This window comes from Solanum dulcamara, chromosome 11 (assembly GCF_947179165.1).
Source record: "Solanum dulcamara chromosome 11, daSolDulc1.2, whole genome shotgun sequence".
Taxonomy (NCBI): domain Eukaryota; kingdom Viridiplantae; phylum Streptophyta; class Magnoliopsida; order Solanales; family Solanaceae; genus Solanum; species Solanum dulcamara.
In genome coordinates this window covers 54,349,944-54,373,036 of record NC_077247.1, presented here as the reverse complement: position 1 = coordinate 54,373,036, position 23,093 = coordinate 54,349,944, and the positions used below count along the sequence as shown (strand labels likewise).

General features: G+C 33.9%; 2 protein-coding genes and 1 long non-coding RNA gene across 5 annotated transcripts in view; all 3 read left to right on the top strand.

Annotated features, from left to right (window-relative positions):
* LOC129872191 (uncharacterized) overlaps nt 1–18,751 on the top strand; it is a 35,150-nt gene extending 16,399 nt beyond the window's left edge. Inside the window, exons 18-28 of the long non-coding RNA XR_008762483.1 lie at nt 460–513; nt 603–731; nt 831–2,058; nt 3,042–3,379; nt 3,469–3,512; nt 4,478–4,637; nt 4,726–4,741; nt 10,761–10,812; nt 16,987–17,046; nt 17,238–17,516; nt 18,418–18,751. This is a non-coding gene — a long non-coding RNA (uncharacterized LOC129872191). The remainder of the gene's footprint in view (nt 1–459; nt 514–602; nt 732–830; nt 2,059–3,041; nt 3,380–3,468; nt 3,513–4,477; nt 4,638–4,725; nt 4,742–10,760; nt 10,813–16,986; nt 17,047–17,237; nt 17,517–18,417) is intronic.
* LOC129872188 (DNA mismatch repair protein MLH3-like) lies at nt 8,170–10,499 on the top strand. 2 transcript variants are annotated; one of them, XM_055947077.1, is made up of 5 exons: nt 8,170–8,413; nt 9,532–9,676; nt 9,775–9,819; nt 10,089–10,181; nt 10,255–10,499. In XM_055947077.1, the coding sequence occupies exons 2-5, from the start codon at nt 9,618–9,620 to the stop codon at nt 10,493–10,495; spliced, it is 438 nt and encodes a 145-aa protein (XP_055803052.1). In that variant the 5' UTR covers nt 8,170–8,413; nt 9,532–9,617; the 3' UTR covers nt 10,496–10,499. The 2 variants fall into 2 exon arrangements, with proteins under 2 accessions (XP_055803052.1, XP_055803053.1); XM_055947078.1 differs by lacking the exons at nt 8,170–8,413; nt 10,089–10,181 and having other exon boundaries at nt 9,273–9,676.
* On the top strand, nt 13,919–16,248 carry LOC129872187 (DNA mismatch repair protein MLH3-like). Of its 2 annotated transcripts, XM_055947075.1 has the most exons (5): nt 13,919–14,162; nt 15,281–15,425; nt 15,524–15,568; nt 15,838–15,930; nt 16,004–16,248. In XM_055947075.1, the coding sequence occupies exons 2-5, from the start codon at nt 15,367–15,369 to the stop codon at nt 16,242–16,244; spliced, it is 438 nt and encodes a 145-aa protein (XP_055803050.1). In that variant the 5' UTR covers nt 13,919–14,162; nt 15,281–15,366; the 3' UTR covers nt 16,245–16,248. The 2 variants fall into 2 exon arrangements, with proteins under 2 accessions (XP_055803050.1, XP_055803051.1); XM_055947076.1 differs by lacking the exons at nt 13,919–14,162; nt 15,838–15,930 and having other exon boundaries at nt 15,022–15,425.
* Nucleotides 18,752–23,093: the final 4,342 nt, after the last annotated feature.

Sequence of the window (23,093 nt, the reverse complement as noted above, 5' to 3'; positions counted from 1 at the left end):
CACCCACCTGCCTCCCTAAAAGAAGTGGGGGGCGGGGGGGACAAATTGTGGAAGGTTGGTTATTGGAAGAGAGAATTGCTGATGCATCAGATGGTGCAAAGCATTTCACTGTTATACCATCTTGTAGTTTGTCACTTTCCTTTCTCTTTAGATTATCGTTGTTGAAGTATCCTCCTCGTCTATTGCTATTCCATTCCCTACTCCTCTTTTCAGATATACCTGTGAATTATGAGATCAAGAAAAAGAGGTGCAGGGCCCAGTGTTGCAAAGCTACACTTCAGCTTCCTGCACCGCAGCCAAAGAAACTGACTAGAGAGTGCACTGTTAGGAGAGAGATTCGATCTTCGCATAATATTCTGTGGGGAAGTGCTTCTGAATAGCATGATCCTGAGTCTGGATTCCTCTGTCAGATTGAAAGTTCAAGTCGGTCAATTGATCGATCTCTTGCTCATTGTACAGTTGGTGTAAACTGGAAATTGAGAAGCTCTGTGCAGCCCTTTCATCCAATGCCAGGTAAATTATCCTTTAGTGCTTGTTTGTATTAATAATCAATGATGTCAGAAAATGTGTGCAACTAGTTAATGTTATTTTCCACAGTGCAGAAACTAGAGCTGTATGGAGACTGCAGCATTCTGCAAAAGCTATTTGCTCAGAGCTTCCACAGCAGTCGTCCCATCAGTGTGATCAATCTTCCACCCAAGTTGTGGTGACAGTGTATTCTCTGATGAAAGGTAAAGTTATCCAATTTCTTGGGAGGATTAGGTCATTTTGCGGTGTTATCTCAATCAAATATGTTATTAACTCGCACGACCTGATGTTTCTCTCTTCAGGTCAAGTGTGAAAATGTAACTTGTTAACATCTGGAATAGCAAGTTACAAACTCTAGGGGAGTGCACAAGTCCACATGATGGGGAGTCAAAACAAGGTAAACCATTTCTGCCATTTGTTCCTGACGTGAATAAGAGCTGAATTTTTCTACTGTGTGTTTCAGTTAATTAGCTTCATCTCTCTCACGCACTTTTCAAGATTATCTTAGAATGCATTCTTATTAATCCTGAAAGCATTAGAGATTACAATGTCTCTTTGTAAGTCTCCTTGACCACATAGTCTCTTTCAAATTCCATCTTCTATTATACTAGAAAGATCTAGTTTCAACATGTATGCTTATTGTCCATTTAATTTCATTTTAGGGTATTTTAGTCTTATCACTCAAGCTCTCCACGTGTTATGTTGCTGCTATATTCAATATGAGGCCTCCTAGCACGTCAGCTGTTTCCTCTACTTCTGTTTTCAATTTTCAGTAGACCACCATAACTACATCATTATCTCTATCTTCTCCATCACTTCTTGTCTTTTTGCTAAAGGAAAAAGACAAGAAGTGTATCTCTTTGTCAATGGATTATGACATATTTATTTTTCACATTCTTGTTCTTCAGACCTTCCGTCTCCTGTTCGTTTTCAAAAGAAGTGTAGAGATCTGGGTTTAGAATTCTTCCGGATTTTTTCCGTGTTTGTTAATTTCATTTTAGATTGTTGTGGGTTTAGCTTGATAGTGGTACAGATTTGGGGTTTAGGCCTAATTAGAAGGAAGAAACATTTGAGTATAATGTTACGGTGCTTAATAAAGTTTGATTATTTTTTCGATTTCCTTTGTTATTGGTTGTTGTGGGTCAATTAATTTCAAGCTAAGGGTATATTGGATAGCATGCATCCAGCCCTTTCTATCGTCATCTTTCATGGCCTTTTCTATTGCTGTACTTTTCTCCGCTAAATAATTTCTTTTCTTTGCTCGATTGAATTTTCGTTAATTTCTCTTGACTTTCCTGTTTCTACAGGCATCTTCTTGCCCAAAAGGTAAGCTTTTTCTTCTATATATATGTATTTGCGTCTCTTTGTATGTGTTTCAGTTTTGGATTTTTTTTCCTCTTTTGTTTTCCATGTGTTAAATGCTTGACCTGTTGTATTTCTGCATTTATTTTTTGCTTGGAGCTGTCTTGGAGAGTTGTTGAGATTGTGGAGAGTGAAAATCACTTGTAGGGAATTTTCTCCAAATTTGAGGTAAACTATCAACAAGTACTCTGTTCTTTTGTGTTTGATGGGTTATGTTTGATTATACATTCAAATTAAGCCAAGCTTTGCTCGGTTGATTGACTTGTGATGAGGAACATGCGAAACTTAAAACATTCAATTGGCTAGGTTGATAGCAAATTATTTGGAACAAAATGTGTTTGGAACTGAACTAGGATAACCAAAATTTCTAAGAGAGAATGTGAAAATATAAAAATGACAAAAGTAGTTGAAAATTGTTACATGCATGGTTTTAACTTTTAGGGATGAGTTGTATTTGGTCAAATGATATATATAAAGGTAGATGTATATTTGTATCCTGGTTAGGAAGAGTTAAAGAGAAGAAGGCCTAAACAACCTTTTTCTCCCCCACCCCACCTAGTTAATTCTTTAAAGTTCGTTTTTATCTCACACAAAAAAACTCTATTTATGACCCTTCGGGGTGGCTCTTGGGACTTCCATGTTGGAAGTCTCAAGTTCGAAACCCCTTGCCAGCGAAAGCAAGGGGTTTGCCTTCTTGGTCGAGCTCGTCGTATACAAATATCGGAGTGCAATAGAAAGCACCGAAGAAGAATCAAGAGTCTGAAATCCTACGCTTGGCCCTTGAACTGGCGGTGTAGCACCAACTGTAATAGGAGAGCCTGAAGTACCTGGAAGGACACCTGTTGCCCCCATCACTCTGTCTGTCTCCCCATTGGACCTCTCTGTGTGGTTTGCGAGCTATTGCATAGTAGCTAGGTTTACCCTGTGCGCACCCAAAGGATAGCGGATGCGGGTTTTCCTTGTCATTAAAAAAAATAATTTATTTATGGTCGTGTAGTCTTGTTACTTTTTTTCCTAATCTTTCAGGTTAGTTCCCATGGATTCTCTTTATCCTAATTTTATCCATCTTCTCCATTCTTGATTTAGTGTTCTTGGTCATGGTTTTTTTTGAGCTGTTTGGCGAAAAATCCATTTCTATAACTTTGTTTCAGAGCCAGCTGGGGACTTGATGGCCATGAAAAAAGTCTTACTGTATATGTATTAAAGCTGAAGCAATTAACTCTTGATTATAAACAAAAACAATTTGGATAAATCTTGAGGTGTCGTAGTTATGGAAAATTACTTTGGAGTTGTCAAGGACGATGATCAACATCATCAGATGGAACTGCCAGCTGGATTTCGATATCAATTTCTTTGCTATTGTTGTTGGTGCTGTAGATTTGAACAAAATTTAACCTTGGGACCTCCAATGTTGAGCCTTTTCATTTATTTGTTGGAAATTGTTACTAAAACTCACTGGAGGCCAAATGAATATCGTAAGGTTTTGAAGGTAAAGTTCTTTTGAGATTCAGTTGGTAGTATTCATTAGTCTAGGTATAAAACTACTAACTTGGTGTTTGTTCTTGTCATTGTTTATAGGACGGCAAGTGTTTGTACCTTGGATTGATGATTGTAGACAAGAGGTTGGTACAACATGTAATTCTGTATAAGCCTACTTGACACATGAGTTGACTGTTGTTTGCCAATAAGGAAATTTGTTGGGATTTTTCTTTTTGCATTCATTGTTTGTGATGTATTTTACAACCAACCCGTTCGAAGGAAGCGAATGCATTCCAAGTACTTCTATTTTTCTCACAATTCAAACAAATGAAAAATATTGATTTACGTAGTTTACTTCTAAATCTGTGCTCTATCTTGTTTGATCTTTTGGTTTGCGTATATAATCTGGAAGCCCAAAGAGGGTATCATATTCTCTGAAATAGCCTCTGCTAAGAATCGCCCTTGTGCATCCCAGTGCGGAGGTGCGAGAGTTTGGCTATGGACGGTTTCAGGAGTGGCAAAGGGAGGCCGAAGAAGTATTGGGAAGAGGTGATTAGACATGATATGGCACAGTTGCAGGTCACCGAGGACATGACCTTAGATAGGAGGCTGTGGAGGACTCAGACTAAGATAGTGGGCTAAGTGGCCTATCTTTTCTCCATAGTAGTCGTAGTCGCGCTCATTTGTTTATTAACATATGATTTTTGCATGGGATTACTGCTTATATTAGTTGGCCCAGTTTACTTTGGGTATCCTATTTTATCTATAGTAGTTAATGCTCCTTTATCCCCGATCTTTCCTACCCTGACTTTATCGCTCTCATTATTCATATTTTTATATTGTTTGCTATATGCCTGGCTCTACTGACTTATGTCTTGTTTTCCTTGTTTCTCCTCCCTTGTTCTTCTCTCTTAAGCCGAGGGTCTTTCGGAAACAGCCGCCCTACCTTTTAAGGTGGGGGTTAGGTCTGCGTACACTCTACCCTCCCCAGACCCCACATGGTGGGACTATACTGGGTTTGTTGTTGTTGTTGTTGTTGTCTCTGTTATACCAGCTAACTTAGGATATTTCCTGTTTGGATTCTTAGATTTTGTTCATTTGCATGCAGTGAGTATGACCTACTTTGCACACGTGCTTCTCCTTCCCCATTGCCGCTATTGTCCAGTGGGTTTGGGATTCATCTGAGTTCCCTTAATAATTTGAATGCAATCGATGGTTCATTCAAGCTCACCAGATACATCTTAGGTTGTGATGTTTACACAGTGAAGGTATACAGGCCCAAATTGATGGATAATATATGTGATAAGTTATCTTTTCTGCACCTTGTTTCTCTAAAAACCATTGTTTAATTTGCAGGTCCTTCAATAGATCTGTATCCACTTATGTCGGTATATTTTCCTGAACAAAGAAAACGGAAACCTAATCTTTGGTTAGCATTTACTATATCGGATTCTTGTTTTTCACGGTGTTTTTGTTTCCCTTGACCTTCATAATGGAGATACCAATTCAAGATTTGCTTCCAAAGGACCAATACATAAATTAATTAATAACATAACGATGAGTTTTGACAGTCTTCTGACATTGACCAACAAAGTAGATCTCTGATATATCCACTGTTTTTGTTGAACCTATACTGCCCAAGATCTTTATATGATTTGACTTTGGAGCCTTCAAAGACCTATATGGAATATAAGGTGAGATTTTTTGTTGGCATTTATTTTTTAATTGTTTATGGGTTGAGAAACGAGTGTGTGTCTTTGGATTTACTTTTGTAGAATTGAATTTGTGTTAGGGCTTGCCTTGTGAGAATTAGTTTGGGTTGTTTTCTGAAAAAATAACTCATATCTCTTATTAATGGGTGAGGGACTAACTTTTTACTAACACCTAGCATAATCTAATATTGGATGCCAGTCAAGTACAAAGTGGGGAAGCCACCTTAGTTTGCTTATGGTAAGTAACTAAATATCACTGGAAGATCTGTCTAGAGTAGTGAAGCTTATCAGGAAAGTGAATGTTGCTGTCAGAAAAATGATCAGAAAGAGATGCAAGTACATGAATAATCACTAGTAAGAGGCTCAATGTTGTGGGAACGATCCTCAGAAAGAGGCGCGACACGACCAGACAATCATCTGAAAATAGTCATGACTCTATCACAAAGTTATAGGAAAGAGGCGTGACTCTATTAGAATGGTTATTGGAGAGAGGCATGACATCGCTGGAACTGTCATTGGAAAGAGGTCTTCTTGACCAGTTGCCAAAAAGAGGCATGTTCACTCCGTAACAACCACCGGAGAGAGATAAGATACTGAAGAGAGAAGGGCTGATTGTAAATGGTGCCAGCCTTTGGCTAAGGCTGCCTGTCAGCAGGTTTAACCTGTATGAGATACAATCCACATCTTAGAGGAACTAGCTTCATTGGAACACTTTAACACAACTCTAACGTTCTAACAGTTTTAATAAATACTAGAAATTTATGAATTAGAATGAGGGGATTAAGGAAAAGCAAGAATAGGCTCTGAGGAAGTGACAAAATCTTCTTATTTTTGTTTGATGAGTGGAGGTAGTGGGAGAACATGTAATCTGAGGACTGCGTTTGGTTCCTCTTAGTTTTCGTCTGCAGACCATGGACTAGATCAAACTTCAGAACCATTGCACTTTTTAGGATTACTAAATTTTCTTTCAACTGATTACATTGTCTGATTATGTAGACATTTTGCTATGAACTGGAAAGGAAGCTATTAACTTCAATGGCATGCTATTTGTTAAAAAGGCTGCTCAACAGCAGCTTAGAATTTCCACTTTGTTTGACTGATCACCACAAAGAAAAAAAAGGGTAGGTGGGGTGGGTGAGGGGTAGTGTGGTTCTTGTTTGTCTATTAGAACTTGCCACTTGTTCATTTTTTTCCATGTTTAATCTGCAATCAAATTGCCAGAAATGATGTGCAGTCCCTTTGTTGGCTCCATTGATACTGATTGTCTTAATCTGATAAAGTTATTTTGTTGTGTTTTTCAAGAATCTCTTATGGTAACTGGTTGGTTCTTAATGTTACTTGTAGGTTCCGGCCCTTCCTCCTCTTTATTGAGGATACTATCGCGAATCTCTGTACTGGAAGTAACTCTGTCGATGAGAGCAATTGTACTCAACATTACTTAGGATTCATTCTTTTTGATGTTATTTGTATATGTGGCTTTGTCCACTTCACATTCCCTTCCCTGTAGGCTGTAGCCACCCACCTGCCTCCCTAAAAGAGGGGGGGTAGGGAAACAAATTATGGAAGGTTGGTTAATGGAAGAGAGAGTTACTTATGCATCAGATGGTGCAAAGCATTTCACTGGTATGCCATCGTGTAGTTTTATCACTTTCTTTTCTCTTAAGCTACTTTTGGAAAACATTGATAAGAATATAGTTGTTGAAGTATCCTCCTCAATCCTCATCTATTACTATCCCATTCCTTGCTCCTCTTTTCAGATATACCTGTGAATTATGAGTTCCGGAAAAAGAGGTACAGGGGCAAGAGTTGCAAAGCGACACTTGAACTTCCTTCCCCGAAGCCAAGAAAACTAAGTGGAGAGTGCACTATCAGGAGAGATCATTTACCAGGTAAGTTATGGATCTTTGTTTAGATTTTCAACACAACCAGTCTATGGAACTTTATAAAATTGCCGTTTACCTTAAATTCCATTCTACAAAATTTTGCAGCATTCATTGAAGTTGAACCTAACTCTAGCATGAAGTTATATGTTTTGTTTAAAGCAGGAACTTAAGCAACCAACATCTGTCACACTTCTTGCAGTAACACTCTCTAATACTTGTCTCTGTCATATTATACATTCAAAAAGTTTAAGTACATGTATACCATTTGCTAACCAGTCTTATAAGGGAAAGGTAATAAAGTACTGATTGTAGTTGTTAATACAGGATTAGGAAGTGACATCATCTACTAGGAAAGAAGAATTGGGATTAGGAATTATTGGGAATAAAGCTACACTGTATAGTAAATACACCAGGGCTGAGAGCGATTGCTCTCCTACATTCTCGAACCTTTTACTACACTTTAGAGCTTAGTCTCGTTAGCTTTCCTGGTCCTCCTTCTGAAGGATATATGCCCGTCTATATGTGGAAAACAAAGCATGACGAGCACTTCTTCTCAGTCTAGTTATTCCATTCTGAGGCATCAATACCACAGTTTATATCAGTTTTGTGTTCCATCTTGCTAAAAGCAAGAAGGATTTTTGAGGGTTTAAGGCTTTGAAGTGTGAGTTGTGCATATTATCTCTCAAGGTCCATTTTATGTTTTAATTAGGTTGAATATAACGAGTGAATTATGAATTGTTGCTTCTAAGGGAAATCTTTTTGTGCTAATACCATCAATAACAAGACAATGTTAGAGGCTCTCTCTTTTGAATTATGAGGCCTTGAAACTCGAATAGCTTCCAACGTATTTTTGAATTCATGACCTCATTCATGTTTTACGAAATACGGCACTAGCTAACAAGATTCTTTTGCATGTGTTTCATAAGAAAATAGTTGTTTTCTTGATAATACAGGTTTCATGTATTTAGTGGGTTAATCTAACTTATGTGGATCTGTTAGAATTTCAACAGGTTAGTCCATCGACACTAATTAGCTCTCATAATTTACTCTATTTAATTAACTCTTAATCTTTCTTATGTTCTTGCTTAATTGCCGTGTCATGTTGTTCTTGCTTAAATGTCGTGTCATTGTTGAAGAGTTGAAGCAGACTTCATTATGTTTCAGGTGAGGAAATATATGTGTTGGAACTGCATTTGATGGTATGTTTAAGAGTGGAATTCCATATTATGAATGGCTGCAATATCTTTTCATTTGTTAGTGTGCTCATGGGTGATCAACTTTTGTCCCTATTTTGCCAACTTGGGTGCTTTGCATGAGTAGATTGCTAAGTTAGGTTCGTGGAGTAGGAGTTCCTCCGAGGCATGGTGTGGATTACATCGGCATGAAATCAACCTAGAACATGCAACAAAGTGACTAAGATCAGCCATATCCTAGTGTCTAAAAGCTCTTGTGAGTATATCTAATTTAGTTCTTCTTGCTACCTATTAATTTCACTCTGAAGATATCTAGATCGAGGATAATCTGGATATGGATCTTGGTACTAATTTCACTTTGAAGATATCCAGTCCGCGATCATCACATTGTAGGATAATTTGGATATGGAGCTTGGTACATATATACAGATTCAACAAATAAATGTATGTATTAAATGTAACACTAGCTTTTGGTGGCAGAATACACACACGCACATACACATGAAAAATAGGAAAATGGAACGGATTGTAAAGTTTCCATGTAAAGGCAGAGTAGCTCACTGATTATAGAATGTAAAGAAATATGACGATAATGAATTAGGTAATTTGATTGTAACATTATTCATTTGTTGAGAAGATTAAATTTGTATGTCTCACTCTCTAACCCTTTCTTTTTTGATCTATTGAGTAATAATAGTCACTTTTCGGATCAAATTGACGGAATTTGTATGTCCCACTCTCTAACCCTTTCTTTTTTGATCTATTGAGTAATAATCCCTTTCTTTTTTGATCTATTGAGTAATAATAGTCACTTTTCGGATCAAATTGACGGCCGCGACATTTTTAAATTAAACTATTAATTGAGGGTATTTTTGTTCAATTTTGCATAGTTTATGGATATTTTTGATCATTTTTTGAATATAAAAATATTATTTTATTTGATTGTTTTGAAATATAAGATTATCAGAGTAGTGAAATTAAAATTGTCACATGAATTGAGAGAAGAGTGCAACAATTAACATTTATGAAACTAAAAAGGAAAAGAAATTTTTTCCCAGTTTGGTTTAATTTCGTGTGCCAAATACCCATATATAATATATTTAGATTATACATCACCTTGTTGTTTTGATATTAAGTTTCATAATTAACTAACAGGATGAAAGAATCATCTAGGATCAAATATAATACTAATTAATTGATGCTTACATTTTGTTTTTGCTCTTATTGTACGATGTTCATGTACATCTCAATCTTAGGGCTTCATTTGCAATATATATATGTATCCCCACCTTTTTTTTGGTGCTTCATCTTCTGTTGTGCTTCCTTTTTGTCTGGCCATTCAAACTATGGTGTCGTATGCTTCCTTTACACCAGTGACATCAAAATACAGAGTTCAAATGATATGCATGCTTTCCCAACAAGCTTTGGCTTCAAAGGAGAGGCTCTGAGCTATATTTCTTATGTTTCTTTGTTGGAAATTGTTACTAAAACTCACTGGAGGCCAAATGAATATCGTAAGGTATTGACGGTAAAGTTCTTTTGAGATTCAGTTGGTAGTATCCATTAGGATAGGTATATAACTACTAACTTGGTGTTTGTTCTTGCCATTGTTTACAGGACGGCAAGTGTTGGTACCTTGGAATTGATGATTGTAGACAAGAGGTTGGTACAACATGTAATTTTGTATAAGCCTACTTGACATATGAGTTGAATATTGTTTGCTAATAAGGAAATTTGTTGGGATTTTTCTTTTTGCATTCATTGTTCGTGATGTATTTTACAACCAACCAATTCGAAGGAAGCAAATACTTTCCAAGTACTTCTATTTTTCTCACAATTCAAACAAATGAAAAATATTGATTTATGTAGTTTACTTCTAAATCTGTGCTCTGTCTTGTTTGATCTTTTGGTTTGCGTATATAATCTGGAAGCCCAAAGAGGGTATCACATTCTCTGAAAGAGCCTCTGCTAAGAATCTCCCTTGTGCATCCCAGTGTCTCCTTCAAAATTATTGATATTGAAAGGTTTGTCTCTGTATACCAGCTAACTTAGGATATTTCCTGTTTGGATTCTTAGATTTTGTTCATTTGCATGCAGTGAGTATGACCTACTTTGCACACGTGCTTCTCCTTCCCCATTGCCGCTATTGTCCAGTGGGTTTGGGATTCATCTGAGTTCCCTTAATAATTTGAATGCAATCGATGGTTCATTCAAGCTCACCAGATACATCTTAGGTTGTGATGTTTACACAGTGAAGGTATACAGGCCCAAATTGATGGATAATATATGTGATAAGTTATCTTTTCTGCACCTTGTTTCTCTAAAAACCATTGTTTAATTTGCAGGTCGGTATATTTTCCTGAACAAAGAAAACGGAAACCTAATCTTTGGTTAGCATTTACTATATCGGATTCTTGTTTTTCACGGTGTTTTTGTTTCCCTTGACCTTCATAATGGAGATACCAATTCAAGATTTGCTTCCAAAGGACCAATACATAAATTAATTAATAACATAACGATGAGTTTTGACAGTCTTCTGACATTGACCAACAAAGTAGATCTCTGATATATCCACTGTTTTTGTTGAACCTATACTGCCCAAGATCTTTATATGATTTGACTTTGGAGCCTTCAAAGACCTATATGGAATATAAGGTGAGATTTTTTGTTGGCATTTATTTTTTAATTGTTTATGGGTTGAGAAACGAGTGTGTGTCTTTGGATTTACTTTTGTAGAATTGAATTTGTGTTAGGGCTTGCCTTGTGAGAATTAGTTTGGGTTGTTTTCTGAAAAAATAACTCATATCTCTTATTAATGGGTGAGGGACTAACTTTTTACTAACACCTAGCATAATCTAATATTGGATGCCAGTCAAGTACAAAGTGGGGAAGCCACCTTAGTTTGCTTATGGTAAGAAACTAAATATCACTGGAAGATCTGTCTAGAGTAGTGAAGCTTATCAGGAAAGTGAATGTTGCTGTCAGAAAAATGATCAGAAAGAGATGCAAGTACATGAATAATCACTAGTAAGAGGCTCAATGTTGTGGGAACGATCCTCAGAAAGAGGCGCGACACGACCAGACAATCATCTGAAAATAGTCATGACTCTATCACAAAGTTATAGGAAAGAGGCGTGACTCTATTAGAATGGTTATTGGAGAGAGGCATGACATCGCTGGAACTGTCATTGGAAAGAGGTCTTCTTGACCAGTTGCCAAAAAGAGGCATGTTCACTCCGTAACAACCACCGGAGAGAGATAAGATACTGAAGAGAGAAGGGCTGATTGTAAATGGTGCCAGCCTTTGGCTAAGGCTGCCTGTCAGCAGGTTTAACCTGTATGAGATACAATCCACATCTTAGAGGAACTAGCTTCATTGGAACACTTTAACACAACTCTAACGTTCTAACAGTTTTAATAAATACTAGAAATTTATGAATTAGAATGAGGGGATTAAGGAAAAGCAAGAATAGGCTCTGAGGAAGTGACAAAATCTTCTTATTTTTGTTTGATGAGTGGAGGTAGTGGGAGAACATGTAATCTGAGGACTGCGTTTGGTTCCTCTTAGTTTTCGTCTGCAGACCATGGACTAGATCAAACTTCAGAACCATTGCACTTTTTAGGATTACTAAATTTTCTTTCAACTGATTACATTGTCTGATTATGTAGACATTTTGCTATGAACTGGAAAGGAAGCTATTAACTTCAATGGCATGCTATTTGTTAAAAAGGCTGCTCAACAGCAGCTTAGAATTTCCACTTTGTTTGACTGATCACCACAAAGAAAAAAAAGGGTAGGTGGGGTGGGTGAGGGGTAGTGTGGTTCTTGTTTGTCTATTAGAACTTGCCACTTGTTCATTTTTTTCCATGTTTAATCTGCAATCAAATTGCCAGAAATGATGTGCAGTCCCTTTGTTGGCTCCATTGATACTGATTGTCTTAATCTGATAAAGTTATTTTGTTGTGTTTTTCAAGAATCTCTTATGGTAACTGGTTGGTTCTTAATGTTACTTGTAGGTTCCGGCCCTTCCTCCTCTTTATTGAGGATACTATCGCGAATCTCTGTACTGGAAGTAACTCTGTCGATGAGAGCAATTGTACTCAACATTACTTAGGATTCATTCTTTTTGATGTTATTTGTATATGTGGCTTTGTCCACTTCACATTCCCTTCCCTGTAGGCTGTAGCCACCCACCTGCCTCCCTAAAAGAGGGGGGGTAGGGAAACAAATTATGGAAGGTTGGTTAATGGAAGAGAGAGTTACTTATGCATCAGATGGTGCAAAGCATTTCACTGGTATGCCATCGTGTAGTTTTATCACTTTCTTTTCTCTTAAGCTACTTTTGGAAAACATTGATAAGAATATAGTTGTTGAAGTATCCTCCTCAATCCTCATCTATTACTATCCCATTCCTTGCTCCTCTTTTCAGATATACCTGTGAATTATGAGTTCCGGAAAAAGAGGTACAGGGGCAAGAGTTGCAAAGCGACACTTGAACTTCCTTCCCCGAAGCCAAGAAAACTAAGTGGAGAGTGCACTATCAGGAGAGATCATTTACCAGGTAAGTTATGGATCTTTGTTTAGATTTTCAACACAACCAGTCTATGGAACTTTATAAAATTGCCGTTTACCTTAAATTCCATTCTACAAAATTTTGCAGCATTCATTGAAGTTGAACCTAACTCTAGCATGAAGTTATATGTTTTGTTTAAAGCAGGAACTTAAGCAACCAACATCTGTCACACTTCTTGCAGTAACACTCTCTAATACTTGTCTCTGTCATATTATACATTCAAAAAGTTTAAGTACATGTATACCATTTGCTAACCAGTCTTATAAGGGAAAGGTAATAAAGTACTGATTGTAGTTGTTAATACAGGATTAGGAAGTGACATCATCTACTAGGAAAGAAGAATTGGGATTAGGAATTATTGGGAATAAAGCTACACTGTATAGTAAATACACCAGGGCTGAGAGCGATTGCTCTCCTACATTCTCGAACCTTTTACTACACTTTAGAGCTTAGTCTCGTTAGCTTTCCTGGTCCTCCTTCTGAAGGATATATGCCCGTCTATATGTGGAAAACAAAGCATGACGAGCACTTCTTCTCAGTCTAGTTATTCCATTCTGAGGCATCAATACCACAGTTTATATCAGTTTTGTGTTCCATCTTGCTAAAAGCAAGAAGGATTTTTGAGGGTTTAAGGCTTTGAAGTGTGAGTTGTGCATATTATCTCTCAAGGTCCATTTTATGTTTTAATTAGGTTGAATATAACGAGTGAATTATGAATTGTTGCTTCTAAGGGAAATCTTTTTGTGCTAATACCATCAATAACAAGACAATGTTAGAGGCTCTCTCTTTTGAATTATGAGGCCTTGAAACTCGAATAGCTTCCAACGTATTTTTGAATTCATGACCTCATTCATGTTTTACGAAATACGGCACTAGCTAACAAGATTCTTTTGCATGTGTTTCATAAGAAAATAGTTGTTTTCTTGATAATACAGGTTTCATGTATTTAGTGGGTTAATCTAACTTATGTGGATCTGTTAGAATTTCAACAGGTTAGTCCATCGACACTAATTAGCTCTCATAATTTACTCTATTTAATTAACTCTTAATCTTTCTTATGTTCTTGCTTAATTGCCGTGTCATGTTGTTCTTGCTTAAATGTCGTGTCATTGTTGAAGAGTTGAAGCAGACTTCATTATGTTTCAGGTGAGGAAATATATGTGTTGGAACTGCATTTGATGGTATGTTTAAGAGTGGAATTCCATATTATGAATGGCTGCAATATCTTTTCATTTGTTAGTGTGCTCATGGGTGATCAACTTTTGTCCCTATTTTGCCAACTTGGGTGCTTTGCATGAGTAGATTGCTAAGTTAGGTTCGTGGAGTAGGAGTTCCTCCGAGGCATGGTGTGGATTACATCGGCATGAAATCAACCTAGAACATGCAACAAAGTGACTAAGATCAGCCATATCCTAGTGTCTAAAAGCTCTTGTGAGTATATCTAATTTAGTTCTTCTTGCTACCTATTAATTTCACTCTGAAGATATCTAGATCGAGGATAATCTGGATATGGATCTTGGTACTAATTTCACTTTGAAGATATCCAGTCCGCGATCATCACATTGTAGGATAATTTGGATATGGAGCTTGGTACATATATACAGATTCAACAAATAAATGTATGTATTAAATGTAACACTAGCTTTTGGTGGCAGAATACACACACGCACATACACATGAAAAATAGGAAAATGGAACGGATTGTAAAGTTTCCATGTAAAGGCAGAGTAGCTCACTGATTATAGAATGTAAAGAAATATGACGATAATGAATTAGGTAATTTGATTGTAACATTATTCATTTGTTGAGAAGATTAAATTTGTATGTCTCACTCTCTAACCCTTTCTTTTTTGATCTATTGAGTAATAATAGTCACTTTTCGGATCAAATTGACGGAATTTGTATGTCCCACTCTCTAACCCTTTCTTTTTTGATCTATTGAGTAATAATCCCTTTCTTTTTTGATCTATTGAGTAATAATAGTCACTTTTCGGATCAAATTGACGGCCGCGACATTTTTAAATTAAACTATTAATTGAGGGTATTTTTGTTCAATTTTGCATAGTTTATGGATATTTTTGATCATTTTTTGAATATAAAAATATTATTTTATTTGATTGTTTTGAAATATAAGATTATCAGAGTAGTGAAATTAAAATTGTCACATGAATTGAGAGAAGAGTGCAACAATTAACATTTATGAAACTAAAAAGGAAAAGAAATTTTTTCCCAGTTTGGTTTAATTTCGTGTGCCAAATACCCATATATAATATATTTAGATTATACATCACCTTGTTGTTTTGATATTAAGTTTCATAATTAACTAACAGGATGAAAGAATCATCTAGGATCAAATATAATACTAATTAATTGATGCTTACATTTTGTTTTTGCTCTTATTGTACGATGTTCATGTACATCTCAATCTTAGGGCTTCATTTGCAATATATATATGTATCCCCACCTTTTTTTTGGTGCTTCATCTTCTGTTGTGCTTCCTTTTTGTCTGGCCATTCAAACTATGGTGTCGTATGCTTCCTTTACACCAGTGACATCAAAATACAGAGTTCAAATGATATGCATGCTTTCCCAACAAGCTTTGGCTTCAAAGGAGAGGCTCTGAGCTATATTTCTTATGTTTCTTTGTTGGAAATTGTTACTAAAACTCACTGGAGGCCAAATGAATATCGTAAGGTATTGACGGTAAAGTTCTTTTGAGATTCAGTTGGTAGTATCCATTAGGATAGGTATATAACTACTAACTTGGTGTTTGTTCTTGCCATTGTTTACAGGACGGCAAGTGTTGGTACCTTGGAATTGATGATTGTAGACAAGAGGTTGGTACAACATGTAATTTTGTATAAGCCTACTTGACATATGAGTTGAATATTGTTTGCTAATAAGGAAATTTGTTGGGATTTTTCTTTTTGCATTCATTGTTCGTGATGTATTTTACAACCAACCAATTCGAAGGAAGCAAATACTTTCCAAGTACTTCTATTTTTCTCACAATTCAAACAAATGAAAAATATTGATTTATGTAGTTTACTTCTAAATCTGTGCTCTGTCTTGTTTGATCTTTTGGTTTGCGTATATAATCTGGAAGCCCAAAGAGGGTATCACATTCTCTGAAAGAGCCTCTGCTAAGAATCTCCCTTGTGCATCCCAGTGTCTCCTTCAAAATTATTGATATTGAAAGGTTTGTCTCTGTATACCAGCTAACTTAGGATATTTCCTGTTTGGATTCTTAGATTTTGTTCATTTGCATGCAGTGAGTATGACCTACTTTGCACACGTGCTTCTCCTTCCCCATTGCCGCTATTGTCCAGTGGGTTTGGGATTCATCTGAGTTCCCTTAATAATTTGAATGCAATCGATGGTTCATTCAAGCTCACCAGATACATCTTAGGTTGTGATGTTTACACAGTGAAGGTATACAGGCCCAAATTGATGGATAATATATGTGATAAGTTATCTTTTCTGCACCTTGTTTCTCTAAAAACCATTGTTTAATTTGCAGGTCGGTATATTTTCCTGAACAAAGAAAACGGAAACCTAATCTTTGGTTAGCATTTACTATATCGGATTCTTGTTTTTCACGGTGTTTTTGTTTCCCTTGACCTTCATAATGGAGATACCAATTCAAGATTTGCTTCCAAAGGACCAATACATAAATTAATTAATAACATAACGATGAGTTTTGACAGTCTTCTGACATTGACCAACAAAGTAGATCTCTGATATATCCACTGTTTTTGTTGAACCTATACTGCCCAAGATCTTTATATGATTTGACTTTGGAGCCTTCAAAGACCTATATGGAATATAAGGTGAGATTTTTTGTTGGCATTTATTTTTTAATTGTTTATGGGTTGAGAAACGAGTGTGTGTCTTTGGATTTACTTTTGTAGAATTGAATTTGTGTTAGGGCTTGCCTTGTGAGAATTAGTTTGGGTTGTTTTCTGAAAAAATAACTCATATCTCTTATTAATGGGTGAGGGACTAATTGGGTTGATTATTGCGAGTGAATTATGAATTGTTACTTCTGAGGAATTTTTTTTGTTCGAATACCATCAATAATAAGACAATGCTAGAGGTTCTCTCTTTTTGATTTATGCTTGAAACTCGAATAGCTTCTAACTTATTTTGGAAAACTATTCATGACCTTATTCATGTTTTAGGAAATACTGCACTAGCTAAGAAAATTCGTTTGCATGTGTTTAATAAGAAAATGGTTGTTTTCTTGATAATGCAGGTTTCGTGTATTTTGGGGGTTAATCTAACTGATGTGGATCTGATAGAATTTTTTTAACAGGTTTGTACATTGACAGTAACCAAATCTCATATTTCACTCCATTTAATTAACTCTAATTTTGCTTTATGTTCTTTGCTTAAATGTCGTGTCATGTTGTTCTCTGAATAATGTATTTGCAACCTACTTAACTAACTCTCTTGTTTTAACGTTACTCATTCCTCCAATTAACATCTCATTTTAATTTATTCCAGCCCTCTCATTTCTCTTTTGATTATACATCAACAAGAACCGGAGGAGATGAAGCCGAAGGCTGCCAATGGAATTCTGGAAGATTGTGCTTTTATACGCTTTTTTTTCCTTTATACGTTATCTTTAGACAAACTACTGTTATTCACTTCTTATATTAGTTTTTCATTTCAATTTCCCCTTACAGCAACAACAAAGATGAAGACAAATGTATAGTTGCTTATACTTCAAGCCACACTATTTGATCATTGCTATGTGGAATTCATTCAGCGCCAAGTTTTAAGGTAAACTACTTAGGTGACATTTGTTTTCAGTTTTAAAAATTGACTTTTTAACTTAGAGTTCAACTTTTTGCTTAATCCAAAAAGGTGATTGGTTTACATTACTGTTCTAGTTTCTAACTCTGATAACATAATAGGAAGTTCCTACAATTGTTTCTGACCAAAATGATAACTTCATTGTTCAAATTGAAGTAATCTTTACAAAAATGTATGTATAAAGATAAAACGGACGAACAAGGTGATTTTTGATGATGTCGAAAGTTGATGTATATGTCTCTGTTTGGTTTAAATTCTAGAGTTTTTGGAAGTTTGCGAGCTTAGATGCAATTTGCTTTATTATAAAAGCTAGCAGTTACTATGCTTTTCATTTGGAGCTTAAAAGGATTTAGTTTCTTTAAAAAGTTACATTGATGGTCTTTACCTTTCTTAGTTTTATTGATAAATATTAGTGTTTTGTAGTGATGAATGTTGAGGTTCAAGAAATAATGTTGATTAATTCTGAATACAGATTTGTACATGTATCAAAATATATTATTCACATTTCTACTATGTTCCTCCGGCATATCTCTTTATATAAGCAAGAGATATATATAAGCAATAGACTTGGTCGGTATTTCGTGAACACTTTGCTTGGTTTAGTTTCTATGTGGAAATAGTTGCTTGAAAATTCAAATAAAATGAACATACACCTCTATTTATCTGGTAACATTAGTTATCCCCCCTCTTAAAATTAAAGTCATGGGGTTTGATTTTCTTGATTGCCTTCAAATATACATTCGTAATAGGTTAAGTAAATGGCACTCGATCTGAATTCTATTGAACATTTTTAAGTTTGATAAATTTGAATTACCTCTCAAATTTTGAGAGTTCTAACTTTAAATATTTTTTTTTGAAAAAATTGCAGATTTGCTTGTTGCATGAATTGCCTAATTCACTGCCGATTTCAGAATTGAATATATGGGTTTATGAAGCCAATATAAAGGCTCATATTCTCATTAAGAAGAATGAAGAAAGTGGGAGGTTTTTTAGCCACCCAAAGTTAGAAATTTTCTTAATTTGGCTAGGATTTTGAACTCTTGTCCTCAGTCTAAAAGTTGTGAAAAATTCTAGCTTTCAATTTATATTTTTCTTCGAGGAAAATAGGTGATTGAAGTCGAAATTTAGGCTAAAAACGGAGTTCTTATAACGTCGAACCCACGAAGGTTCAAGTCTAAATTTTCAGTTTTTCTTTTTGTGGATTGGAGTTCCGTCAAACTGTTGGGTGGTGGTGAAGTCGTCTCTCGCTCGTCGTCTTCAGTTTCGCTGTCCGGAAAAAGGTGAAATCTTTTCTCAGCTTTATTTTATTTAATTATTCATGTTTTATATTTAATTGATTCGTAGTCTTTTTTTAGCATGTATTAAGAATAATTAAATTAATGATAGAAATTTCTTATAGTTAGGATTATTTCATGAAAGCACTTAGTTTTGTTCATTATTTTGTCAACTAGTTTTCTTTGACAATATAGATTTTCATGTTTTCAATTTCTTCTTTTAACATGATTTAGATAATAAAAATATGCTTAAGTTAATATTTAGTTAGAACTTTCATGACCTAATTGATTTAATTATTTCTTTAAGATCTGAGTTGGTATAGCGTATATATTGATTCTGTGTACTTTAGTTACTTGAATATATTCCTTCTTTTACTTTTTTTGTCTACATATAATATATGTTGTTAGTCACCTATAGGATTCCCATCAATTTGATATCTTAACATATCATGATATATTCTCTAGTTTAGCTTAAAATGAATAGATGCTTATTTAATTTTATTTTGGTGCATGTGATATCGATTCGAGTCCATCTTTGGACTCCATACCTGCATAGTGTTGAGTTTTGAGTCTCCTATTATCTTACTTAAATTGTTGGAAAATTGATAAATGAAAAGGAAGCTAATATTCATGGTTTGAATAGTGATATTAGGTTGTATACACGGAATACAAGTGGAAAATAATGTCATATACATTGATATACAGTCTGATATGCAAGAAAATAATATTGTATACACTGATATACAGTGAATATACAGTCTGATATACATCAAATACATGGAACAAACAGGTGGTATACAATGTATATACAATTCGATATACAGAAATAATATTGTATACATTATATATGGTATATATACAGTGTATATATAGATACGATATACAGTGTATATACAACTGCGATATATAGTGGAATTAGGTTTAAGGCCCAAAATGCAGATGGCCCAACAGCTTAGTCCAAGCGTACAGAAACTTAGTGTTGGTCATATTTTAATGTGTTATTTATTGTTTATTTATATTGATTTGGGTTGTAATAATTTATTTTGCTTATGTTATTTATGCTTACTTAGATATTAATTTTAATTTGTTTATCATTAGGGAAATCTAATTAAGTTAAAACAAATTAAAATTAATATCTAAGTAAACATAAATTACATAAGCAAAATAAATTATTACAACCCGAATCAATATAAATAACACATTAAAATATGACCAACACTAAGTTTATGTACGCCTGGATTAAGCTGTTGGGCCATCTGCGTTTTGGGCCTTAAGCCTAATTCCACTATATATTGCAGTTGTATATACATGTATATTATTTTCAATATTTAAATTTGATCACTTTTTTCTAAAAAATAATTTTAAAGTATTCGTTTTCTTTTAAATTAATATTTTCAAAAGTTAGTCAAATAATTTTTTAAATCGTCGGATAACCGCGCGTTAGTGGCCACTTTGAATGATTAACACCTTCTCAAAATGGAAATAAGAACCTCGTATATTTTTCTCTGATTTTTTAAGACTTAAATCTGTTAGGGTCTTTTAAATTAAGTTTTCTTAATTTCTTTAAAAATTATGTGGCGACTCTTCTTTTCTAAAATTAATTTTTTTTCTATAAAGTTGAGATTAATTTTAAACCGTCTTTTTCTAACATAACAGTAATTATATGGAAAAAAACTCTTAAAAGTCGTTAAATTTGAAATCTAGTGTAGATTTTTGGTTTGAAAAGAAATTTTAAAAACAAGAAATTATGTTTAACATAGTTCGAGTCTAGTATATATTTTTATTTTCTATTTTTCAAATCTCTTGATCTTTGAGTTAATTCAACGTTACCCTAACTATTTATTTAATGTAATTACATGACAATTCTTAAAACTCATTAAATTTGGAATCATTATTCTAAACATCTCTTGGAAACAGCCTCTAACAGAAATGCAAGGTAAGTCTGCGTACAATATACCCTTGTGGTCAGGCCCTTCCCCGGACGTTGTGCATAGCGGCAGATTTAGTACACCGGGCTGTCCTTTTTATTCTAAACATCTAAAAAACGAATCAAACAGACGGAAGTGGATTATATTTTATTTTTTCAAAGTTTGGCTCTTATTCACTAAAGCAATTGAGTACACCTAAGACCCTATCAAATTGAAAAGATAAGATTTCTTTTACCTCTTTTTAATGCAAAGTAGTTAATGTGAGGTGATGTTTTTTTATTTTTCGTACCTATTGATCTCTGATTTAATTTAACACGACGTTAATAAATTAGTTAATTGTTTATTTAAAGTAAAATAAATTTTTTACATGACAACTCTTAAAACTCGTTAAATTTGAAATCATTATTCTAAACACTCAAAAGAAATGATCAAATCGACAGAAATGGATTATATTTCTTTTTGGGAGTTTTTACTCTTATTCACTAAAATAACTGAGTATACCTAAGACTCTATCAAATTAAAAAGAAAAGATTTTCTTTCTCTCTTTTTTATGCAAAGTAATTAATGTGAGCTGAAGTTTTTAAAATTTTCAAACCTATTGATCTTTTATTTAATTTAACACAGCGTTAATAAATTAATTAATTATAAAACAACGTTGATTATTTATTTAATGTAAACTAAAATCTTAAAATTTATTACCCGATAAAAACAAATCAAATCGACGGAGCTGGATTATATTTTATTTTGGACAATTTTTGTTCTTCCGCTTCTTCTTAAGTAGTTGACTACATCTACTCTCTTCTTACAAGCTATTGAAAAGATTTGATTTTTCTTCACAAGATTTGATTTTCTTCACTTTTTTAATACAAAGTAATTAATGTGAGGTGATGTGTTTATATTTTATAATTTTTCAAATATGTTGATGTTTGAGTTAATTAAATGAGATGTTAATAAATTTATTAATTATAAGTCAACGTTAATAATTTATTTAATGTAAAATAAAATCTTAAAACTTACCCGATAAAAATGAACTAGACCGACATAACTAGATTATATTTCGTTTGGGCGGTTTTTAACTTCACTAATGATACTTGAGTACACCTATTTACCCTACATTTTCTTACAAGATATTGAAAAAACCTTCAAATATTTCTTTTCCTCTTTTTAAATACAAAATCATTAATGTGAGGTGATGTATATATATTTGTATTACTATTTTTCAAGCATATTGATCTTTCAGTTAAATTAATGCATCGTTAATAATTTATTAATTATAACGTAATGTTAATTATTTATTTAATGTAAAACAAAATGAAATATTACAAATTATTGAATTTGTAAAATAATGAACTACATATATGAAATGAAATTTGTTTCGAGGATTTTGTGTTTAGAGGGGAAAATGAAATTTGTATTTTCTTAAAAAAATATATCCTCCATCATAAAAAAAAAAGGTTTCCTTTCCTTTTTAATTTGTTTTAAAAAGACTGACCCTTTTTCTTTTTTGATAAAATTTTAATTTCAACTTTTTCATGTGATATGTTTAATGCCACAAGATTAAAGAGTATTTTGATATATTTGACATAATTTTAATTTAGGACCATTGATGGAAAAGTCTTCTTTGTTTTCTCAAAGTTTTTTTAAAGTCCGTGTCAAGTCAAACTAAATCATTGTTTTCAAACGGAGGGAGTATCATTTTTATCTCTTTTTTTGTGTGTGAGAAGAAAGAAAACACTAAGCCCTTGTTTGAAAATCCAGAATGTAATTGATATTTAGTGTAATTACACTCTTTAACATGCTTGGTAGACTAAATAATTATTCTATTTGTCACATATTAGGCACTTTCTATTTTACATGGTGATTAAGGAATCATAAATAAATTTTGATCAACTTTCAAAGGCCATATTAATTGTAGGCCTTTGTTCATATTAATTAGCCTTTTGAAAAAGAAAATTTTGGCCTACAATAAAAATTAAAATTGCAAACACTAAAAAAAATAGAAAAAAAACTGAATACTAAATATCTATTTTTTACTATTACTTTAAATTTTTACCGTTTGCTAATTTTTAAATTTTTAATAGTAGTTAACTACGTTATAAATATAATTTATGAAATATTTACTTTAATTTTTTACAGTTATTTATTTTTAATTTAATGTGATGAGTTTTAAATTTATGTATGAAATAGATATAAATGAAGAGAATCGGATGAAAAAAAAATATACATAAATAGAAAAACTACTTTTTGAACAAGAGTAGCTAGAACTCACATAGCGCAAACATAAATGATAATGTCGCATAGTTTGACTCCCTAGTGCACACCAACTCTTCAATAAATTTCTT